This window comes from Arvicola amphibius, chromosome 3 (assembly GCF_903992535.2).
Source record: "Arvicola amphibius chromosome 3, mArvAmp1.2, whole genome shotgun sequence".
In the NCBI taxonomy this organism is placed as follows: domain Eukaryota; kingdom Metazoa; phylum Chordata; class Mammalia; order Rodentia; family Cricetidae; genus Arvicola; species Arvicola amphibius.
The window spans coordinates 167,332,723-167,354,487 of record NC_052049.1 but is presented as its reverse complement, the minus strand read 5'-3'; the positions used below and the strand labels follow the sequence as shown (position 1 = coordinate 167,354,487).

Genomic DNA, 21,765 nt, shown 5'->3' with positions numbered 1-21,765 from the left:
CTTCCTAGCTCTTTTTGTGAAATCACCATGCCCAGCCAAGACTATAAATTGTGCCTTTACAAATCTGAAGAATGCCGGGCAGTGGTGGTTCACGCCTTTAATCCCAGCATTTGGGTGGCAGAGGCAGGTGGATCTTGTGAGTTGAAGGCCAGCCTGGTTTACAAAGCGAGTTCTAGGACAACCAGAGCTGTTACACAGAGAAACCCTGCTTCAAAATTTAAAAAAAAAATCTGCAAGAAGGCAGGGGGTGGTGAGCACACCTTTCGTCCCAGCTCTTGGGAGGCAGGCTGATCTCTCTGATTTCCAGGTCTGTCTGATCTACATGGTTCCTTATTAACCAGGACTATACAATGTGAGACACCCTCAAAATAAGGTAAAGGTAAAAAAATCTGAAGGAAAAGCACTAATAATCTTTAATTCTAGAATTAGCCAAAATACCAAATTAGAGGTTAGGAAAAGGAACATTTTCGTATCCATGATCTGAGTCAGGAGAGTACCGTGTCCTTGCTGCCCCGTTAGTCAAGCTACAACAGAACCGTGGGAGCCCGGAGTTAAAGGCCACTTTAGATTACATATTAATAACTTATTTAAAATAAGTAATTTTAAAGGAAAAAATAAATGCAAGATCAAAAAACATTATGGGCGGCGTCTATGTGGAGCCAGTGGAGGAGCCGCTGCCTCTCTGGTCTCTTTCCCTGAACCAGGATCTTGTGCCGAAAGACATTTCCAAAGTGCCTCGTGTCTGCCTACAACTCTGACCTACACAGCCTGGGAAGCTGTAGAGGAGATGTGAACCAGTTTAGTGTCTTCTTTGATCTGTGACTTACAGTGACCTTGCTGTCCATGGCACACCGGCTGCAGATGCGTCTTCTGACATGGGATATAAAGGATACCCTGATAAAGCTCCGCCGTTCTGTTGGGGAGGAATATGCCAACAAGGCCCGGGTCCATGGGCTGGTGGTAGAAGCCACAGCCCTGGAACAAGCCTTTGGGCAGGCATACCAGGCTCAGAGCCACAACTTTCCCAACTATGGCCAGAATTGTGGCCTTACCGCCCGTCAATGGTGGAAGGACTTGGTCCTCCACACCTTCCACCTGGCAGGGGTCCCAGATGCCCAGGCCATTATTCCCATTGCTGATCGTCTCTATGAGGACTTCAGCAGCCCCTCCACCTGGCAGGTGTTGGAGGGGGCTGAGACTACCCTGAAGGAGTGCTGCAAGCGGGGTCTGAGGCTGGCTGTGATCTCCAATTTTGACCAATGACTAGAGGACATCCTAGTAGGCCTTGGCCTGCGAGAACATTTTGAGTTTGTTTTGACTTCTGAGACTATGGGCTGACCTAAACCAGACCCATGAATTTTCCATGAGGCCTTGCAACTTGCTCATGTAGAACCTGCAGTAGCAACTCATATTGGGGATAGTTACCCCTGCAATTACCAGGGGGCTCGGGCTGTGGGCATGAACAGCTTCCTGGTGGTAGGTCCAGAGCCTTTGCACTCCTCAGTCAGAGATTCTGTACCTAAAGAACATATTCTACTCTCTCTGTCCCATCTCCTGCCTGCCCTGGACCTTTTGGAGGCCTCAAGCCCTCTGTAACAAATTTGATGAGGGAAAGAGATGGGACCAAATAAACATCGGAAGCAAGGAGAAAAAAAAATATGGGCTGGAGAGATGGTTCACTTGATAAATTGCTTGCCATGCCAGAATGAACTAACTTTTAGGGGTTAGAGTAAGGTTAGGATTAGAGTTAGAGGGTTGGGGTTAAGGTTAGATCTGCACTTGATCTTCAGAATTCATGTTTTGTTTGTTTGTTTTAAAATAAAAGGCAGGCATGGCACACATTTGTGGTCCCAGTGCTGAGGAGATGGAGACAGGTAGACAGACCCCTTGGGCTCACTAGACAGCTACCATAGCCCATTTGGCTAGTGAGAGGCCCTGTTGAAAAACAGTTGAGGAAGATCCCAATGCTGACCTTTGCCTCCACATGCACACACAGATACACAGAAAAACTTGCCTGTATGACTCCTTTGTAGGATATTTCTAGTTAAGGTGCCATGTCAAAAGATGGGGAAATGTGAGGTCCAAGAGACACAGCAGTGAAAGGAACTTCAAGATGAAATTGTCAGGCATAGAGACCAAACAGACCATAGGAGAATCAGTCAGAAGAAACTAAAGAAAATTCAGTTGTTAGAATAGCTGATGTGACTGAATGTGGATCTAAACAACTGGTAGAAATTTGATACAATAACAAGTTAGAAGGAATGTACTGTTTTTAACTCTGAATAATAAACAAGTTCACCGCATTAAGTGAATGGAAGTGATAAAGGCCAAGATCTTATTTCTTGTATAAAATTAATACACAGTTCTAAAACAGAAAAATGGAGAGGAATGTGGACTAGTGCTCTGAAAATACAAGATAAAAAGCAAAATGATTGGCCTTTGGAAATGACCAACTCTGGAATTTAAAAATAGAAGGAAGGGGCTGGAGAGATGGCTCAGCTGTTAAAGGCTAGGCTCACAACCAAAAATATAAAAATAGAAGGAAGAAGAGACCTTCCTTTTTTTTCCTTATATTTCTGATCGTGAGCCCTACCCTTTAGTAGCTGAGCCATCTCTATACCCCTCCACTGTTTCTTCTAACAAACCTTTATAACTAGGTATTGTAGACAGAGATTGCGCATTCATTTCCCAGCCATGTGGACATGAATAATCACACAGAAACTATATTAATAACAACACTGTTTGGCCAATAGTTTATGCATATTTCTAGCTAACTCTTACATCTTAAATTAGCCCATTTCTATTAATCTATAAATCACCACGAGGCTGTGGCTTACCAGTAAAGTTCTGGCTGGTGGCTGGCATCTTTCTCCTTCGACAGCTACATGGCATCTCCCTGACTCCATCTACTTTCTCTATCTCTATTTAGATTTACCACATGGCTTTACTCTACTAAGCCATTGGCCGAAATAGCTTCTTTGATAATCAGTGGTAATAAAACATATTCATAGCATACAGAGGGGAATCCCACATCAAGGTATATTTGTAACAAACATGTAAATTTACTTTTAAAACATGCAATAGTACTTGAGTAAATAAAGAACCTCTATCAGGTCCATGTTAATTTTCTTCTTTTACCTTCTAGCATTGAGTATTGGTTCCGCTGCATGGATGTGGATGGAGACGGTATACTTTCCATGTATGAGCTGGAGTACTTCTACGAAGAGCAGTGTGAACGAATGGAAGCCATGGGCATTGAGCCTTTGCCATTCCATGATCTGTTGTGCCAGATGCTTGACTTGGTGAAGCCAGCTAGTGATGGTGAGACTGAATGAACAACTTTGCTCTGTTCATCCTTTAACAAAATGGAACACGGAGTTCTGTATTATCTGATGTATTTAGCTTTCCAGAGTTACCTTTACAGGCTTCCCAAGTAAAGAATTTAAAGTTTCTCTCTCCTTGACTTTAAGTATCAAATCCACTATTTAAGAAATAGAACTTTCTAATACAGGCAGTGGTGGCGCACGCCTTTAATCCCAGTACTCAGGAGGCAGAGGCAGGCGGATCACTGAATTCGAGGACAGCCTGATCTACAGAGTTGAGGTTCAGGGCTAGACAGTGAAACCCTGTCTCAAAGACAAAACAAAAAAATGGGGGGGGGAGAAGAAAATAAGGAAAGGAAAGGAAAGGAAAGGAAAGGAAAGGAAAGGAAAGGAAAGGAAAGGAAAGGAAAGGAAAATAGTATTTTCCATACAGAGACTGAGAGTATGGATTGAGGAGAGACTGTGGGGAGAAGAGGCATCATGTCACAGTGTTGACAGTTGCACACCACCATGAGTGTGCTTAAAATTCACTGGTGTGTACAAGTTAAAAATGACTCACCTTGATTTTTTAATGTGTTTTATAATAAAATCAACATACCCATGTACTTTTCAATATCAGTGAGGTTTTTATGGTTTTTTGTTTGTCAAAAGAGCTATCAGTAAAATTTACAGGGCATATTTGTTTTTCCAAAGGCAAAATAACTCTACGAGACCTGAAAAGGTGCAGAATGGCTCATATCTTCTATGACACTTTCTTTAACCTGGAGAAATACTTGGACCATGAACAAAGAGATCCTTTTGCAGTCCAGAAGGTAATGGTATACACTGAAATTGGACTTTCAGAGCTTGAGTACCAAAGGCTGCATGCTGTGTATTAAATGCTCTGCGCATGTAGGGATCTCTGTATTTAAAAAGATAACATCTAAAATGTTTCATCAAAGAGATAATAAATTCTGTGAAACAGAAGGAGGGGAGGGGAAAAGGGATGGAGAGAGAGAAAGAATATAAACAAAAGAATGAGAATTAATATAAAGATCTAAGAGCTGGGTGACAGATGGGCATCGATGAGTTCAAGCCCAGCATGATCTACCTAGCAAGTTCCAGGATGGCCAGAGTTACACAGAGAGACCTTGTATCAAAATAAATTCACAAATAAATACTAAGAGCACATCTCACCCACAACCAATAGGCATGTCAGGTAATTTCTAACTCTAAGTCCTTTCTATCTATTAGATTATATTGCTGCATGTAATTGCATTCACATTAGAAAGATGTCCCAAACAGTACTTTTGAAAAATTACATCAGTAACACATCTTAACAAGCTATACTGACCTTGATTTAATTGTGCTGTACACTTTGAAGATAGTGTGCTAAACAGCTTTACCCTTCTAAGTGACACCAGAACGTCTCCATAATAGACAACTTCAGATAATTTAATACCTTTTCAAGTACTAATGATTCCTGTGTGAAGCTATCCGTTTTAAATCTTGTTCTGCATGAGAATAGAGACAAGTTCCTTTGCCATGAGCAAATATCTGTTAGACCATCAGTAAACCCTGAGAGGAAGGAGACAATAGACTCCATAAAGTTGTCCTCTGACCGCCACACATGCACCGTGACACACACACCTACGCAGGTCACGGACACACACACACAATAACCACAAACGGAATTTGTTTTTTTAAGGAATCATGAAGTTGGAGAGATGGCTCAGAGTTAACCTGCTGCTCTTGCAGAGGACCCAGGTTTCCAGAACCCCCGTGGCAACTCACAACTGTCTTAACTTCAGCTTCAGAGGATCCAGCACCCCCTTCTGACCTTTACAGACACTGCATACACATGGTGCACATATGTACATGCAGGCAAAACAGTTTTATTTTAAGAGAATCATGACCAAAATAATGTAAGCTGCTTAGTACACATAATTTTGTAATTTCAGGTGCAGGTCACTGTGGGAGTGTTACCTTGGCCCCTCTTTTAATATGTTAGAACACTTTCAGATGAGTTTTTCAGCAATACACATTTATGATGCCCTAAGTCCAATTTTTGTCTTTATTCTAATTTCCTCCTTTTAATCAGGATGTTGAAAATGATGGCCCTGAGCCCTCCGACTGGGACAGATTTGCAGCTGAGGAGTATGAGGCTCTTGTCACAGAGGAGTCCGCCCAGGTGCAGCTCCAGGAAGGGTGAGTGCATCTCCTGATGGTTAAGGGCTTTAACTGCCCATGCAGAATACTAAAACTGCCTCTAAAATCCTTCTGTAGTTTTTCCACTTTTGACTAACATAGCTAGCTATCTTAACTGGGATGAGCACACTCCTGCAGTTTCCTCTTGCATTCCTCACTGATTTCCTGATACCCTGGTGTCCCTTTTCCTTTAATAAGTCACACCTTTCATGGAATCCAAGATCACTGAGCACAACTCTGTAACAGTCAGTCTGGTTAAAAGGGGGCTATAGAACTGAATCTCCCCTAAATAATAAATGAACCATGTGTTAAATGAACCTTTATCAGAAATAGTCAAAAGAAAATTCCGCACATGGATCATGCTAAGAGAGAAAGCTGTCCAAAAATTTGGAACATTTCATCAGTTGTAACATTTTCTGGTTTTTCTATTACTTTTTATGACTTCAGAAATTCTAATTTTTCCTTGTCTTTGTTGGGAATACAGACATGCTGTACTATATCTAATGAACTCAGGTCTGCATAGTTGCAGGGAAAATGCCATCTTCTCAGTTTTTATAGTTTTCTAATATTCTACTGTATATATGGACCATTACTTTACAGTCTTATATTGATATTTTATTTTTAACATTCCACTGTTACAGATTATAGTGTTTGATAAATCATCCAATATATATGTTGTTTAATATATAAGATGAATTCCTAGAATTTACCAAGCAGATAAGCATATCCAAACTAGGTTGTAGAGAGTCTACAAAGACATAAAAGAGTTTTATAGGAACCAAGCAATGATGGGTGCAGAGCCTCATGCTGAGCAGCAGTGGGGCAACATTTCCATGTCGTGGCCTAAAGGGACAAGGACATGAAATACCAGAGCCAAAAAAAGTAGCTGTGTGAAAAGGGAACCTGGGAAGATTTAGAATTTTGCAATCCTAGGCAACTCACCTGAAAGCAAGCTACTAGAAGCCCACGTCCGGCCCTCTCCATACCCTCAGCAGCCGGTGATGACCTCAGAAGACCAGGGAGGGCCCTGATGTGGCCCATCAGGTTAGCCTCCTGGAGCACAGAGAGAAAGGAAGAGTACACAGGAAATGTCCAGTCCAGGTGATGTAAACTAGTCCTCCAGAGTTGCACCATTTCCTATCTTTCCATGATTCCCTTTTGGGGGGACAGGGAGACAGAGGTTGACTTTGAACTTGTTGATCCTCCTTGAACCTCTCAAATACTGGAGACCCTGTACCTAGCCCATGGTGTCTTTGGTATCTTTTTTGAAGGTGTAGAGTATACCATCACCAACACCCATTTTTAAATATGTAGATTATTTTTATTTCTTTAGTCATAAAACTAAGGTTTCATATTTAAAGTTCTTTTGTAAAAAAAAAATGTCCCAAGTGGGGCAGGGTCAGAAGCCAAATATATCCAGGGAATATTAATAATAACTGATTGCAGTTGTGCCTTATGAATTTACTGGGATGCAACAATGGTCAAAGGTCTGATTTGCCTCTTTTGTAGGGTAGTTTTGTCTACTTGTTTCTCCACCTTTTAAAATTACAAATCACAGGGGCTGAAGACATGGCTCAGCAGTTAAGAGCACTTGCTGCTCTTACAGAAGACCTGGGTTACATCCCCACCACCAACATGGTTGCTCACCACAGTGTGTAACTCTAGTTTCAGGGATCCAATGCCCTCTTCTGGCGTCCCAAAGGCTCCAAACACACATAGCACACAGACAAATACAAAGATAAAACACCCATACACATAAAATAATAAAATAAAAATTTTAATTAAAAAATACAAATCACAACGTGGGGGAGGACACCCTTGCTTCCAGTTGCCTTACAATAATGGAAAAAAGAACAAATAGTAAGAATTCAATCAATTTAAATATAAAAAATAAACCTAACCAACTAGAATAGTGGTTCTCAACCCCCTTTGAGGCGGTTAAACACCCCTTTATAGAGGTCTCCTAAAACATCAAAAAACAGATATTTACATTATGATTCATAACAGTAGCAAAATTACAGTTATTAAGTAACGAAAATGATTTTATGGTTGGGGTCACACAACATGAGGAACTCTACTAAAGAGCTGCAGAATGAGGGAAGGTTGAACCACTGAACTAGAGAACTATTAAAGAGAATACAATCTGCTGGGAAATACATGTAAGAAAAATAAATTTTGTGTAAATATTAACAGTAACAATTCAAAGGAGACACAGAAGAAAATACATGTTTAATTAGCAAGTCTCAGCAGACACCCTAAAAAGCTACTAAGTCAAGCTAGAGGGAGAGTTAGATGTTAATTAAAATAAATACCTAGAATAGTGAAGCCAAATTCAAACATTTTTATTCAGTCACAAAGCATACACACAAAAGCACAGACCACGTAGCTAAATGATGAACTAAACAAGGCAAATGTTTTTAGATCAATGAATGTAAAATGGGTAAAGTTTCTTCTTAAAATGATTCAGTTATGGAATAATGACCACCACCAAAAACAACAGTATTTTAGTAATAATTTAAAAACCCTTTTAAAAAGCTGTCTTGATATTACTAGGCTTAAGAAGCAAAAATAAAAATCAAAAGCCTATTATTTATAGACATAGTAAAGTAGTTCCTAATTCCTATTCCTAAACTAAAAATCTTTTTGAGTTTTGCCCATAAAGTATTCACAGAATACATATGAGGACACAAAGCATCCAAAAATAGCAATACAAACTACCTTCTGATTAAAAGAAGGGGGTCTGGCTGTATGCTGCAATTTTCAGCTTCCACACCACGTAAATAAGAGTTACAGATGGTACAGATGGTAGTGGCTCATGCCTGTGACCCTAGCATCCAAGAGAGCAAGCTGCTAGATCATGAGTTGGGGACAGCCTAGGATACATCTGGAGGATGATAATTAAAAAAAAAATCAGAAGCCAACCTAAAATAAGAAAGCTTCAGGAAGAAGAGAGAAAAGGATGAGAGCAAAGGCGCCAATAACAGAGGCTCTTTGTAACAGAGTACACAGAGGCAGTTGTTACAGATGGTCGGAGCAGCGTTTAGTGATCCCTACCTGAATTTGACTAAAACCTAGAACAAGGAAGACACCACAAGTCGCATTCACATAGGTCCAGCTCTGTATACCCCATCCTGTCCCTAAAAGAAAGATAAAAGCAAAGAATAGGGGAACTTAGAAAAAAGAAGAGCCACTGAAAGACACTTAGCAGCACAGAGCAGACCAAACCATCTTCCCAACCCTTTTTGATGAAAACACCAGCGATCCCACTTGCCCCTTCCCAAGCAACCAGTAAAACAGAGGCAGCAGTCTAATCCCAGCTACAACAACAAGTGAACAAATGCCAGACAGTTGAGAAATACCGATCCAATACAAATGGAAGAAGTCAATTTAGAAATAAGAACAAGAAATCAAAATGAGTGGTCAGAGGAATGGCAAATGTGCTCCTAAAGCCTACAGCTAGTGTTTTAGAAATGGGGATATAACGGTAAGGGTTCGTACACTGTGGTATGCATTTGGAGATCAAAGGTCCACTTTCAGAGACAGATTCTTGCCACTTGTGGATCCGGGGATCCAACGTAGGTAGACAGACTTGCATGTAGGCCACCTCACAGCCAAGGAAGAATGTTGTAGTGAAAGCTGCAGCATGATGCCAAGTGGAATGGACACAGTTGAAAATATTATTTGTTATTTTACTGAAATGCTGGGCATTTTAAACACCTCTAGAAAACAACAGGAATATTTTCTAGAACTTTAGCTATTGAAGCAACAAAAAGATGCATGGAAGCAGGAATTAGCATTTTTTTTCTACCCCAGTTAAAAATATTTCAGGTCTTATGGGTTCTGTTACAGTGTGCAGATAATAATATGAGCAAATGTTTGCCACTGTATTCCAATAGAACTTTAAAAAAAACTAGAAGGTACTCATTGCATAGTATTTCACATCACAAAATATTCCTGTGATTTTTCTTTGAAATTTAAAAAGGTAAATGTATTCTTAGCTCAGTTGTACCAAAACAGGTGTGAAGGTAGATTTGGCTCATCATATAGTTTGTCAATCCCTACATGAGAGTGAATTCACTGTCCAAAAAAATAAAGAACTGAAAAATCTTCAGTAAGAACAATAATTACCCACAAAGGAATGTAAAAAGAAATTAAACAAGACTGTCTACTTACTACCTGACAGACCAGCTTCAGGAAGAAGTCTGTTCCGGCTCCGTCCATCATGGGGGCAGAAGCTAGAGGCAGCTGTTACTGAATCCCTGATCAGGAAGCAGAGATAAATGCTGCTGCTCAACTCCTTTCTTCCTTGTATTCAGCCCATGCAGTGGTGACACCACATTTAGGACCGCTCTCCTCACCTCAATTAGCCTAATGTTCAAAAATCCCCTCACAGGCATGCCTAGAGATGTCACTTCAAATTGGCAGTCAAACTTAACATCATAAATATCATTCAAGTACTACTATGAAAACAATTTTAGGGACTAGAGAGAAGGCCCAGTGGTTAAGAACACTTTCTGTTCTTTCAGAGAACCCCAATTCAGTTCCCAGCACCCACATCGCGGCTTACAATTGTATGTAGTTCCAGGGGATCCAATGTGCTTTTCTGTCCTCCAAGGGTGCACAGTAGTGCACTTATATGTAAGCAAGACATTCATATAAAACTGTTTTAAAAAGAAAACTTCAAACAAAATTCCACTATTAAGAATGTGAGGTTCTGACAGCACATTTCTGGAATTTCACAGATGCAAAGTGCTGGTCCTCAGAGAGCATGTCTAAAAGAAGTGCCAGGTGGTACTCATCATGAGAGTCAGGGGACCTTCACATAGGAACCGGTGAAATGCTCCGAGCAACTGTGGGCTGCGGGTGCAGCTCAGTGCTAGAGTAGAGCAACACTTAACATGTGCACAGCCCTAAACTTAGTCCCCAGAAACCTTCCCACCCCCCACAAAGGCAATGAAATATTTCAGTTACTTTCTGTTGCTGTGATAGAACACCATGACCAAACCAAGTTATAGAGGAGAAAGAGTTTATTTTTCTTACGGTTCCAAAGGTCCATCATGGCAGGGAAGCATGAGGTCCAAGAGTTCAACATAGGAGCTTATGAGAGACGGTTTTTATTTGGTTATCCACATAAAGTAGTCTCTTAACTCCCAGAAAATAAAAGGAGAAAACTAGAATAGTTGTAACTCAGATGATCTCTCTCATCTGTAGGGCTCAACAGTTGAGTGCATACTGCTCCTGCAGAAACCTGAATTCAGTTCGAAGCACCATGTCAGGCAGTTGTGGCTTGCCTGAAACTGGCTGTGTAGGCCAGGCTGACGTTGAACTTAGAGATCTACCTGCTTCTGCTCTTCCAGTGCTGGTATAAAAGGTGTGCACCACCAAGTACTGCTTATATATTTTTGAAAGATTTATTTATATGTGTGCATCTATGTGTTTGTGTTTGTGTGAGTACCCAGAGAGACCAGAAAGTAGTGGTGTTAGATTCCTTAGAGTTGAAGTTAACAGGCATATGTGAGCCACCCAGTGCAGGTGCTGGGATCCAAACTCTAGCCCTCTAATAAAGCAGTAAGTATTCTTAACCTCTGAGCCATCTCTCTAGACCCTTTTTAAAAATCCTCCAACTCTGTTTTTTGTAATCTCCTTTAAAGAAAAGGAAAAAATAGGTAGCAGGTCTAAATACATAGTATGTTTGAATAAGCACAAGAGAAACTTATTATCAGTTAAAGATAAAATATAATTGGATCAAGCAAAAAAGAATTTCAAGTTGTGGTAGCACTAAGAAAAGTGCCAGTGTGCATGGAACAAAGAGGAGACAAGGGATGCAGGCTAAGGGTCAAGGGAGGAGATGCAGTCACCAGCTGCTGTGAAATCCAACCAGTACATATGAGACGCTCTCATCACGAACTCCTCTTCTCATGTGGTGGGAGATAAGGCTTATAGAGAACACATGTGAGTGCTGAAGTCTCTGGGGAGGAGAAGACAGCAGCCACAGCCTGTACAGGAGTGCTAGGATGTCAGTGAGGACGGGGAAGGCTTGTTCTACACCTTACCAGCTACAGCCCAGGGCTTCCTCTCATGAAGTACAGATGTCAGAATGAATAAATGTCACAAAGAAATTGTCAGATTCATATCAGAAAAGGGAAGAATGTTTGAGGCTTAGGAGCCACTGAGAGCTGGCCAAGTCACCAGCTGGGCGGGTTACCTGACTCCTCCGGCTCAGTTTCAGAAGATCCTGGTAACTACCTTCCAGAGTCACTGTGAGGCTCAGAGATGGTACAGGCAAACAGTTGGCATCCAGCTACAGGAAATGGTAGCTATGACTATTCTGGGTAGAATTGGAGTCTGTAACATTACACACATGAAAATTTGGAGTTAGGCAATACTAAATTCAAATCTTTGTTCCACCACTTACTACTGTGATCCTGGGTCTCCAAGCCTTAGTATCCCCTCCACAGTGCAACCTCTGCCACACCAAGCTATTTTAAGATTTAAAGAACAATATGTATATAACTAAATAAAGTCTTTCGGCCTGTTGTTTGTAACAAAAAGCGGTGGCTATTCTACAGCTTCTGTGACCATGGCCACACTTACTCAACCTCTACCAAAGGAGAGTTTAGTCAGCCATACTCAGCAATCCCAGAGCACAGGATGGCACCACTGACACATTATATATGTGAGACGGTGTATGTAATATTTCCAAGAGAACCTGGCATATGATGAAAACAGATGGACCTACTTGCTTATCTTAGCACTAGATTGTGGGCTTCTCAAAAGCAGAGAACCTTGTTTCAATCTTGCATGTAACCCCAGCCCAGAACACACAGCCTTTCAAAAGGCACTCAAAATTCTTCCCCATTTAAGTCATAGGTTGCTGTTGTATCATGCTCTACCTCCGGCTTCAGTCAGCAGCCAGTCGAGACTCCAGGCCGAAGGCTGCATACACTGCAGATAAGCATGGCCTGAGGACAGATGCTCAGAACTGAGAACAGCATGAAAATCCAACCCAATAGTGACCCACAAAGTCCAGGGTCCCACCTGCACAAATGTATATGAGGAAAGCAGGCTACACAATTATTTATAGTTAGCATCCTTGCATTCATTCTCTACAACAAAATAAATTAGGATCCCAGCAGCCACACAATAAGACAAATGTTCCCAAAAATGCCTGCAACCCCAGCTCTGAACCCGGTTGCTGGCTTTTAGCCAAGGTGAGAAAACTGAGCCCCAGTTTCTGAGAGACTGTCTCACAGAAAGAAGTAGAAAGTAACAGAAGAGGACACTAACAGCCTTTTCTGTTTTTCACATACACAGGCATGGGCGCTCATAAACAGGCACATACACCCAGACAGCTACACATCCAAATTAAATATTGGGAGAGGGCAGTAAGATGAATCAGCAGGTAAAGGTACTTGTTAAAATCTATAGAACTGAGTTTGATCTCCCAAACCTACATAAAGGTGAAGAGAACCAACTTCACTAAGCTGTCCTCTGCCTCCACATGTGACTTCACACACACATACCCATCATGCACACATGATAAATAATTTTAAAAACACCTTTGGGCCAGGAGGTGGTGGCACACGCCTTTAATACAAGCACTCAGGAGGCCAGCCTGGTCTACAGAGTGAGTTCCAGGACAGGATCCAAAGCTACATAAAGAAACCCTGTCTCAAAAAAACAAAAACACAAAAAGAAAAACCAAAAACACTTCTGGTCAAGCAATCCAGAAAGAACTATTTATGTTTCAGTATACTTAAGTAGCAGTGTTACTAGCATTCAAAAACAGGGCTTTGCTGCTTTGGAGTATTCCTTAACACAGTTACTCGTCCTTTAAGATAGTTTATAAGATCTGCTCTGTCCAGACAGAGTTGCACACACCTGTAATCCTAACACTTGGAGGATTTGAGGCAGTCAGCCTGAACTATATAAGGAGACCTTATCTTTAAAAACAAAACAAACAAAAGTGTATTTTGTTTTAGATTTAAAGGGCTGGAAGGGTGGCTCAGCACTTGCTGCTCCTGCAGAGGACCCAGGTTTGGTTGCCAGCATCTACTTGGGCAGCTCACAACCATCTATAACTCCAGTTCCAGGAATCTTCTGGCCTCTGTGGGCACTGGGCACACATAATAACATTCAGGCAAAGCACACATAAAATAATCTTTATTTAGTTTTCTGTTGTAAATTTTTGGGGGATTTTTTTGGTTGTTGTTGGGAGTTTTATGGGTTCTTTTTGTTACTGTTTGAGGGAGGGGGGTTGTTTTGTTTTTCAAGACAGGTTGTCTCTGTGTATGCCTGGCTGTCCTGGAACTTGCTATGTAAACCAAGCTGGCCGAGCTGCCTGTGCTTTCCAAGTGCTGGGATTAAAAGTGTGTGCCACCACCTCCCAGCGTTATTAAAAGTTCTTAATTAAGACGGATCAACTAAGATCAACTTTCTGAGGCAGAAAAGTAGGTTAGTAGACATTAGGAACTTTCATTGCATTTGTGTGTATGTATATGGGCATGGGCATGTCATGATAGACATGTGGAGGTCAGAGGCAGCCTATGAGTTGTTCCCTCCTACTGTGTCATGGGAATGGAACTCAGGTTGGCAGCAAGCGCCGCTATCTGCTGAGCATCACACAGGCCTACATCAGGAAACTTGCTAAAGTTGGAATAAAAGATTTTCAAAAGAAACTAGATAAAGTTCCATGAACTAAATGTCCAATTTTCAAAATATTTCATTTAATTGAATTTCAATAAAGGCTCAAGGAATGTTTTTAATTTAAAATACAAGATCAAACCCATTAACTTTCAGTATGAACAGAGGAGCTCTGCTTGATTGATGATTGATGGCCTTTTTTTCTTTTGCTTTTTTGTTTTTGTTTTTTCAAGACAGGGTTTCTCTGTAGCTTTGGGGCCTGTTCTGGAACTAGCTCTTGTAGACCAGGCTGGCTTCAAACTAACAGAGATCAGCCTGCTTCTGCCTCCCGAGTGCTGGGATTAAAGGCGTGTGCCACTACCACCCAGCTTGATTGGTGGCTTTTAAGGAAGAGGCATTAAGGGCATGCCTTCTGGTTGACCATGCTCCGCCAGGTGGTTCCACACCCATGAGTATAAGGGTAACACAGATAAAAAAAAAAAAAAAAAAAAGCTGAGCCGGGCAGTGGTGGTGCACGCCTTTAATCCCAGCACTTGGGAGGCAGAGGCAGGCGGATCTCTGAGTTCGAGGCCAGCCTGGTCTACAAGAGCTAGTTCCAGGACAGGCTCTAGAAACTACAGGGAAACCCTGTCTCGAAAAAACAAAAAACAAAAAAAAGCTAGAGCGATGGCTCAGCCATTATAGGCTAACATAGAGACAGAGTGTGTGTGTGTGTGTGTGTGTGTGTGTGTGTACAACATGGAATGAATGGCATGAAATTAGGAGATTGGAATGGATATGAAAGGAGTTGTGGGAGAATTGGGGCCAAGTATGATCAAAATACATTGTATGCATATATGAAATTCTCAAAGAATGGAAATATATCAAAAAATAAACTAAACATAGTGGCACGCCTCTTTAATCCCATCACTCTAGAGATATATACAGGTGAAGCTCTTGTGAGTCCAAGGCCAGCCTGGTCTACATGACTTTCAAGCTAGCCAGAGCTATATGGAGGGAACCTGTCTCAACAAAGGGGAGGTAGGGTGGAGAGCTAGGTCAGTTGGTAGAGTGTTTGTCTTCACGCACAAAGCGCCCCAAGTTCTAGCCACAGTATTATTGCATAAACTGGGTGTGGTAGTGCCTGCCTGCAGACCCAGTACGTAGAAGACAGAGGATAAAAGTAGGAGGATCCTGAGTGAGTTTAAAGCTACATGAGAGACCCTGTCTCGAGAAAGTAAACCTGTAATTCACACTTCTACTTCTGGATTATAAAAGGCTTCACAGTAAAGAACTAGTAGATATTTTAGTCCATGCTTATACCCGCCATGTTTAAGATTTCCCACAGCAAGCCCTGAGTGAAATATTCTAGCCCTTTGCTTCTATAATCAGAATTTCAGAAATCTGGCTCAAACCACAACTCCCAGCTAACACCTGAACTACACACACTCCTTTGTATGTGCCAGCACCATCTCTGCTCACTCTAGGTAGTGATGCCATCCCAGGAATTTGCAGAACCAGCATAATACTTTTGCCCCAAAACTTGTTTTTGAGAGGGAAATCTTATTTAGGAAGGCTAGTTTCTAAAAGCAGGGGTGTTGCCAGAAGAACTGAACATTATCTGTCTTCATACTTTTGTACTTAATTCCTAAGAAAGCTCTTTTATACTTGTTTCTAGTGAATACTGGACTCTTCAGTATTCCAGCCAGCTTTTATCCTGACTCCTCTGCTCATTCAAAAATGGCTTAATGAGGGGAGAGGCAGGGAGGGGAGCAGAGAAAAATGTAGAGCTCAATAAAAATCAATTAAAAAAATGAAACTAAAAAAATGGCTTAATGATAACACCTCATAAAGTAATTGGTTTGGTTTTGGTTTTGTCCAAGACAGGGTTACTCTGTCAAACAGCCCTGGCTGTCCTGGCTTGACCACCTGCCTCTGCCTCCTGAGTAATGGGATTAAAGATGAACACCACCACACCTGGCTAAGTAATTGTTTTTGTTTTTGTTTTAAATCAAGACAGGGTCTCACTATGTAGCCCTGGATGGCCTGGACATCACTGTATAGATCAGGCTGGCCTCCAAATCCACCTGCCTCTGCTCTTTTTAAGTTTTGATCAGACTGACTCTGTCTGATCAGACAGGTGCCTGTGGAGTCCAAAGGTATCAGATCTTCTGTAGGTGGTTACAGGTGGCCATGAGCCACCAAAATGGTGCTGGGAACCAAACTCAGGTCCTCTGCAAGAGTAGTAAACACCTGTAACCAATGAGTTGCCTCTGTAGCCTGGAGAATCTTTTCAGTGACATCTCAGATAAACAAAATGAACACAATCTGCAAAAAGGGAGGGGTTACTGGAAACTGCAAGACAGAGTGGCATTAAACCCCAAGGCTTTAACTCATCCCAAACATGATATCTGGATATAGCAGCAGCAAAGGGTCCATGCAGAAGTGAGACCAGGGAAGTCAGTCACTAGAAAACATTATTCAAACAAGAAAGCAGGGGCCTTGAACCAGTCAGTAGCAGGAAAACAGCTGTCTCCATAGGTATAGTGTGCTGAGCAAACTGGCTGGATTCAAAAAGGGGAGGAAGGAAAAGGACATAATTGGGTTATTGGGATTCTGGCTGTGAGTGGTACATGGCTCACTGTTAACAGGGAGAAACAGATCAGCAGGAAAGTAAGTTCAGGCTTAAGCCGTATGTGGTCACCCTCTAGTAGGCAGCCAGATCTATGGAGGCTTAGCAGCACAGGTGAAGTGGTGAGTAACCATGGGAAAGACAATAGTTGCCCAGAAGTTCAAATAAAGAGTTTAGTCCACAGCCTGTTCACAGTGTTGCTGAAGAGGTAAAGATGTAGTTCAGTCTTCAACTGCACCAGTTTTAAGTTGGGTGATTCTATGAGGTGGCTGACTTCTTAGTTTTATCCTTGAACTGTACTAACTAGATGCCCACAGATCCTCCCAGCTGTGAGTCAAAGGTATCTCCAGGTGTTATCTAATGAGGTTTCCACAGCACCAACAAAAAGAATTGTTATTGAGCCATCCCTTTTGGTTTAATTTGTTTCGTAACCTTACCTGGTTGGCCTGGAACTAGGCTTACATGGTGTTGGAGGGAAGGGGCTGGCTTTTTTCACAAATATTCTTGCCCCCAATAGGGTTGTGTGTCACAGTCATACTCTAAGCCCTAGTACTTCTCTATGAAAACAAGAGCTACATTTGGTAGTTTCTGATGTATCAGATTCTTAGCACCCCTACCTGGTAGTCAGAAGCTCATGAGTCAAGAAAAGATGAGGTTTAGTAACATGTCCAAAGTCACACAGTAATCAGATGCAGATTAGAATCTGAATTTAGAATCTTGGCTCCATAACCCATGTTTAAATCCACCAAGTGACCTCCATCAGGCCACCATAGCTCAAGGAGGCTGCTTCCATTCATCCCATGACATTGTATTCTAGCATTTGGTTCGAGCTCAGCAATTTGAGTTCAACTAACTTACTGAATTGGTGTCACTTCTGACTTTAACTCTGAAAATACATCTTTTCTCAGACCTATGCTGAAGTATTTTAGACACTAGCAGCTTGCACACAGAAAGGGACCAAGGGAAAAAAAAAATGTCTTCCTGTCACTTATCATTGCTAAAATTAACTTTGATGCCACTCCATGCCCCATAAAGCAATACTGCTCTCATATTGCTTCCTTACCTAGTACATTTAATTGCCACAGATGCCGAGGATGGAGAATAGTACAATAGGAACACATTGCAGTAACCAAGCTTGAGCATCACAAGCTAGAATCACAGGGAAGTTTTCCAAAGATTAGGTAGGCTTTTCTTTTAAACCTCTATCCTCTACTTAAAATGTTTTGGATTGGGGGGGGGGGGAGTGCTAGAGGTGGTTCAGTGGTTATGTGTACTTATTGCCCTTGCAGGGAACCCAAATTTAGTTCCCAGCACCCACATGACAGCTCACAATCATTTATAATCCAGTTCCAGGGGATCCAATACCCTCTTCTCCATGGGCACAAAAGGTACACATTACTAACATGCAGGTCACACTTATACACATAAATAAATGTAAAAAAAAAACAATTTAGGGGGCTGGATAAAACAATGGCTCAAGGATAAAACAATTCTCTAGTATGTGCAAGGTCCAAATAACAAGGCTACACCAATGAAGTTAAGTATTAACATAAAACATAATGCAGTCATTGGGCGGTGGTGGTGGTGGTGCACAGCTTTTATCCCAGCACTTGGGAGGTAGAGGCAGATGGATCTCAGTGAGTTCGAGGCCAGCCTGGTCTACAAAGTGAGTTCCAGGATAGCCAGGACTGTTAAACAAAGAAACCCTGTCTCAAAAGGGGGTGGGGGGCATAATTCAGTCGATGATCACATTTTCTAGGCTCAAATTAGTATCAGGATACTTCAGTACCTCAGGGCAGGCAACCGTCATTCACAAGAGATAAATATTGAATCTAGGAGTCATGGCATTTCAAAGCTTAAAGGGAGCAATGAGAATTAGGAGGAAAATCCACAGGCAGACTTGAAGTCCACAGCAGATACACTTGCACATCTAAATGTATCCACAGGGCCCGAGGAGGGAGGCTGTAATACAGCAGTCAATGACAAAGTTCCCCTCTGTAGAAATACCAGTGAGAACACTCTTAAAACTCCTAATTCTGCTTTTGACAAATCCTAACATGGACTTGAGCTTTAGGGAGCAGGTAGAGGCTTCTCTAGACTGGTACCTCCTCAGAACAGCTCACTGTGGGTAATCTGCCAGTTAGTTATGTGAAGGTGATTTTTATCAGGCTGATCTTCCAAATCTCTGTATTTGCTATATTGCCATGTATCCAGATGTTTTTATTTTAAAAAATTAACTACATTTGCTTTGTCCTTTCAGTTCCTTTGAAGATTATGAAGCAGATGAACCTGTGTCTCCCTCTGAATTTGGAAACAAGGGTAATAAAATAGTAACGTCAAGTCTTTCAGAGAAATGTGGAAAGCTTCAGTCAGTGGATGAAGAGTAGTTGCCAACATCTACACAGGAGGATGGTGTGTAGAGATGCTCTAGTTTGCACACTGCTTTGTAAAGGCTTTGATTGCTCCAAGTGCACTAGGAACTAAAATGCTCTTAAGTAATTCAGCACAGGAGACCCCTCCAGTTTGTCGCAAACCTTGTGCAGAGCTCTTCCTTGGAAGTCCATGCTGCCATCACTCTCCAGTCTGCGGTCCGCACTCTACACCCCTCAGCGTATGGAGGCTCTCTTGGAAACAAGTCCAAGCACAGTTCTCTGCACAGAAAGAAGCTGCCTCAGTGATGGCCAGCTTCCCTGGGGTCCCTCAGGCTCCTACAGAACCTAGAAAACTTCACTTGCAGAAAACTTGAGTCAAAAGTTCTGGAAGTTGGAAAAGGGCCTCTAAAATTGACTTTGTCCTAGTAACAAAAGCACTGCCAAACATCTCAGAGACCACTGTGTGCACTGGAGTCCAGGGACTTTAACTTACCTGGTTTAATGTCATTTCACCATGACCTGCCAAACTGCTAGTCACTTTACAGTCTCAGGTATTTTAACCACTAGGCCCTTCCAGCTCTGCTGGCAAGCTCAGCAGCCTCTGCATCTGAGGGTCTTGTACAAAATCTCAAGAAAACTCCTTAAAGTACAGAATCTGGCACTAAGATAAAATCTGTAACCAACTATTGGATGGTTGTTAATCTACAGATTGTTTGATGATCCATCTTCATTTCTAGCAGGCCTACTTGAAGACTTAAGGAATGTGACATACCATGGAAACTTCTCACTATACGTATTTCTTTCCCTTGAACACTAGAGTAAGCCAGAAGAGTGGAAAAGAAACTACTACACCAGATATTTCGTCCTCCTCGTTGTCACCAAACTTGGAAGAAAACAATGATTCTCACCTTTTTTGCTAAAGTGGTAAATCAAATATGCCACAGTGCAGCCAAATCCTACAATGCTTACTGTTATCCTACATGCTGGGGGAAAAATACTAAAAATAGGATGGACAGCTCTAAAATCACTGCAACTTTTTATTATCCATGTCTGTCAAAGTCATCAATTTTCCCTGCCCCTTTGTTTTGAAAGTCGTTTAAAGGATCAGAATAACCTCCCTTTTCTCTCTGTGCTGGTATAAAGGCCAAGCACTGAAATAATCAAACCTTGGATGATGGCAGACTAAACGTGAAGAAAAAAAAATAAGAAATGTACATCAACTAAACTAGAAGTTAGCAAGCTCAGCAATCCTGCCTGTCACAAGACCCTCCATATCTCCAGTTATTTTTACCTTCATTGATGGAGGACTTTCATTGGTTAATTAATAAAAAAAAAAAAAAGCTTGGCCCAATAGGTCAGAACATAGGTGGGTGGAGTAGACAGAACAGGATGCTGGGATAGAGAAGGCAGACGCTTCAGGCAGTCACCATGCTTCTCCTCTCCAAGACAGACACAAGTTAAGATCTCTCCTGGTAAGCGACCACCTCGTGGTGCTACATGGATTACTAAGTATGGGTTAAAGGAAGATGTGAAAATTAACCAATAAGAGGCTGAAACTAATGAGTCAGGCAGTGTTTAAAAGAATACAGTTTCCGTGTAATTATTTCGGGTGAAAGCTAGCCGGATGGCGGGACGCAGCCCTGCCGCTCCATCTACACTTCATGACCAGTATAGAAAGTGGTAACAACTAACAGCATACCCAGATAACTAAAGCCTAATAGTGACTAAATTTGAAAAAAAAAATTTTTTTGAAGTGTGGTGGCACATGCCTGGAACCTCATGATATTTTGGTAGTTAAGGCAAGAGAGAGAATGCACTATATACAATAGCCTAAACACACTGATAAATTTTGTTTACTATAATGCTAGCACTCAGAGGAGACTGAGGCAAGGAGGATCGACAGCTCAAAGTTTGAGGCCATCCTAGGCTACACAGTGAAACCCTATCTTAAAAATAGTTATGTGATGTTATCACCAGTCACATCCAATCTTTAGCAGGAAAGGAAAACAACTATTTTTAATTTCAGATAAAAATAAGAGGATAATACTTGTGTTTTTAAGGCACTGTAAAGGATTTTATTAGCTATATGTTCTAAACTATTTGAGACTCACCAAAAAGCACAATATAAAATTCAACTTTATAAATATCCCTTAAAAGCTGTGAGCATAGGGCTGAGCTAGCTAGGTCTCACTAGCTGCACTGAAATCGTATGTAACTTGTACTTATCTGTGGTGCTGGGAATCAAAACCTAGAACTATCCACATGCTAAGAAGACACTCTGCCTTCAGCCTTCTTTATTTTGCTACCTTCTTTCTCCCTTACTGCAACTCTTTTTTCTACTTCCACCAGAGCCCATTAACACCACACAATTCAAGACGGATTATTTAATGTGGGTTACTTACATGAATTATACTTTGAGGAATTACCTTATTACCAAACTGGAAGTGTCAAGTTGTGAGAATACCCCAGAGACTTTGGACGGAATGAATTGTCATCTAAATCACTGGTTCTCAACCTTCCTATTGCTGCGACTGTTCCTTATGTTGTGGTGACCCCCAACCATAGTTATTTTTGTTGCTACTTCACAACTGTAATTTTTCTATTATGAATCATAATATAAATATCTGAT

At 41.4% G+C, this 21,765-nt stretch overlaps 1 protein-coding gene and 1 pseudogene across 2 annotated transcripts in view; both read left to right on the top strand.

The window, feature by feature from the left end:
- Ppp2r3a (protein phosphatase 2 regulatory subunit B''alpha) overlaps positions 1-20,538 on the top strand; it is a 140,092-nt gene extending 119,554 nt beyond the window's left edge. For both annotated transcript variants that reach the window (XM_038321845.1, XM_038321847.1), the window contains 4 exons: positions 3,146-3,321; positions 4,017-4,135; positions 5,404-5,510; positions 19,025-20,538. In XM_038321845.1, coding sequence (XP_038177773.1) covers positions 3,146-3,321; positions 4,017-4,135; positions 5,404-5,510; positions 19,025-19,151 — 529 coding nt within the window. In that variant the 3' untranslated portion in view covers positions 19,152-20,538. The remainder of the gene's footprint in view (positions 1-3,145; positions 3,322-4,016; positions 4,136-5,403; positions 5,511-19,024) is intronic.
- Positions 844-1,596, top strand: LOC119809097 (annotated as a pseudogene).
- Positions 20,539-21,765: the final 1,227 nt, after the last annotated feature.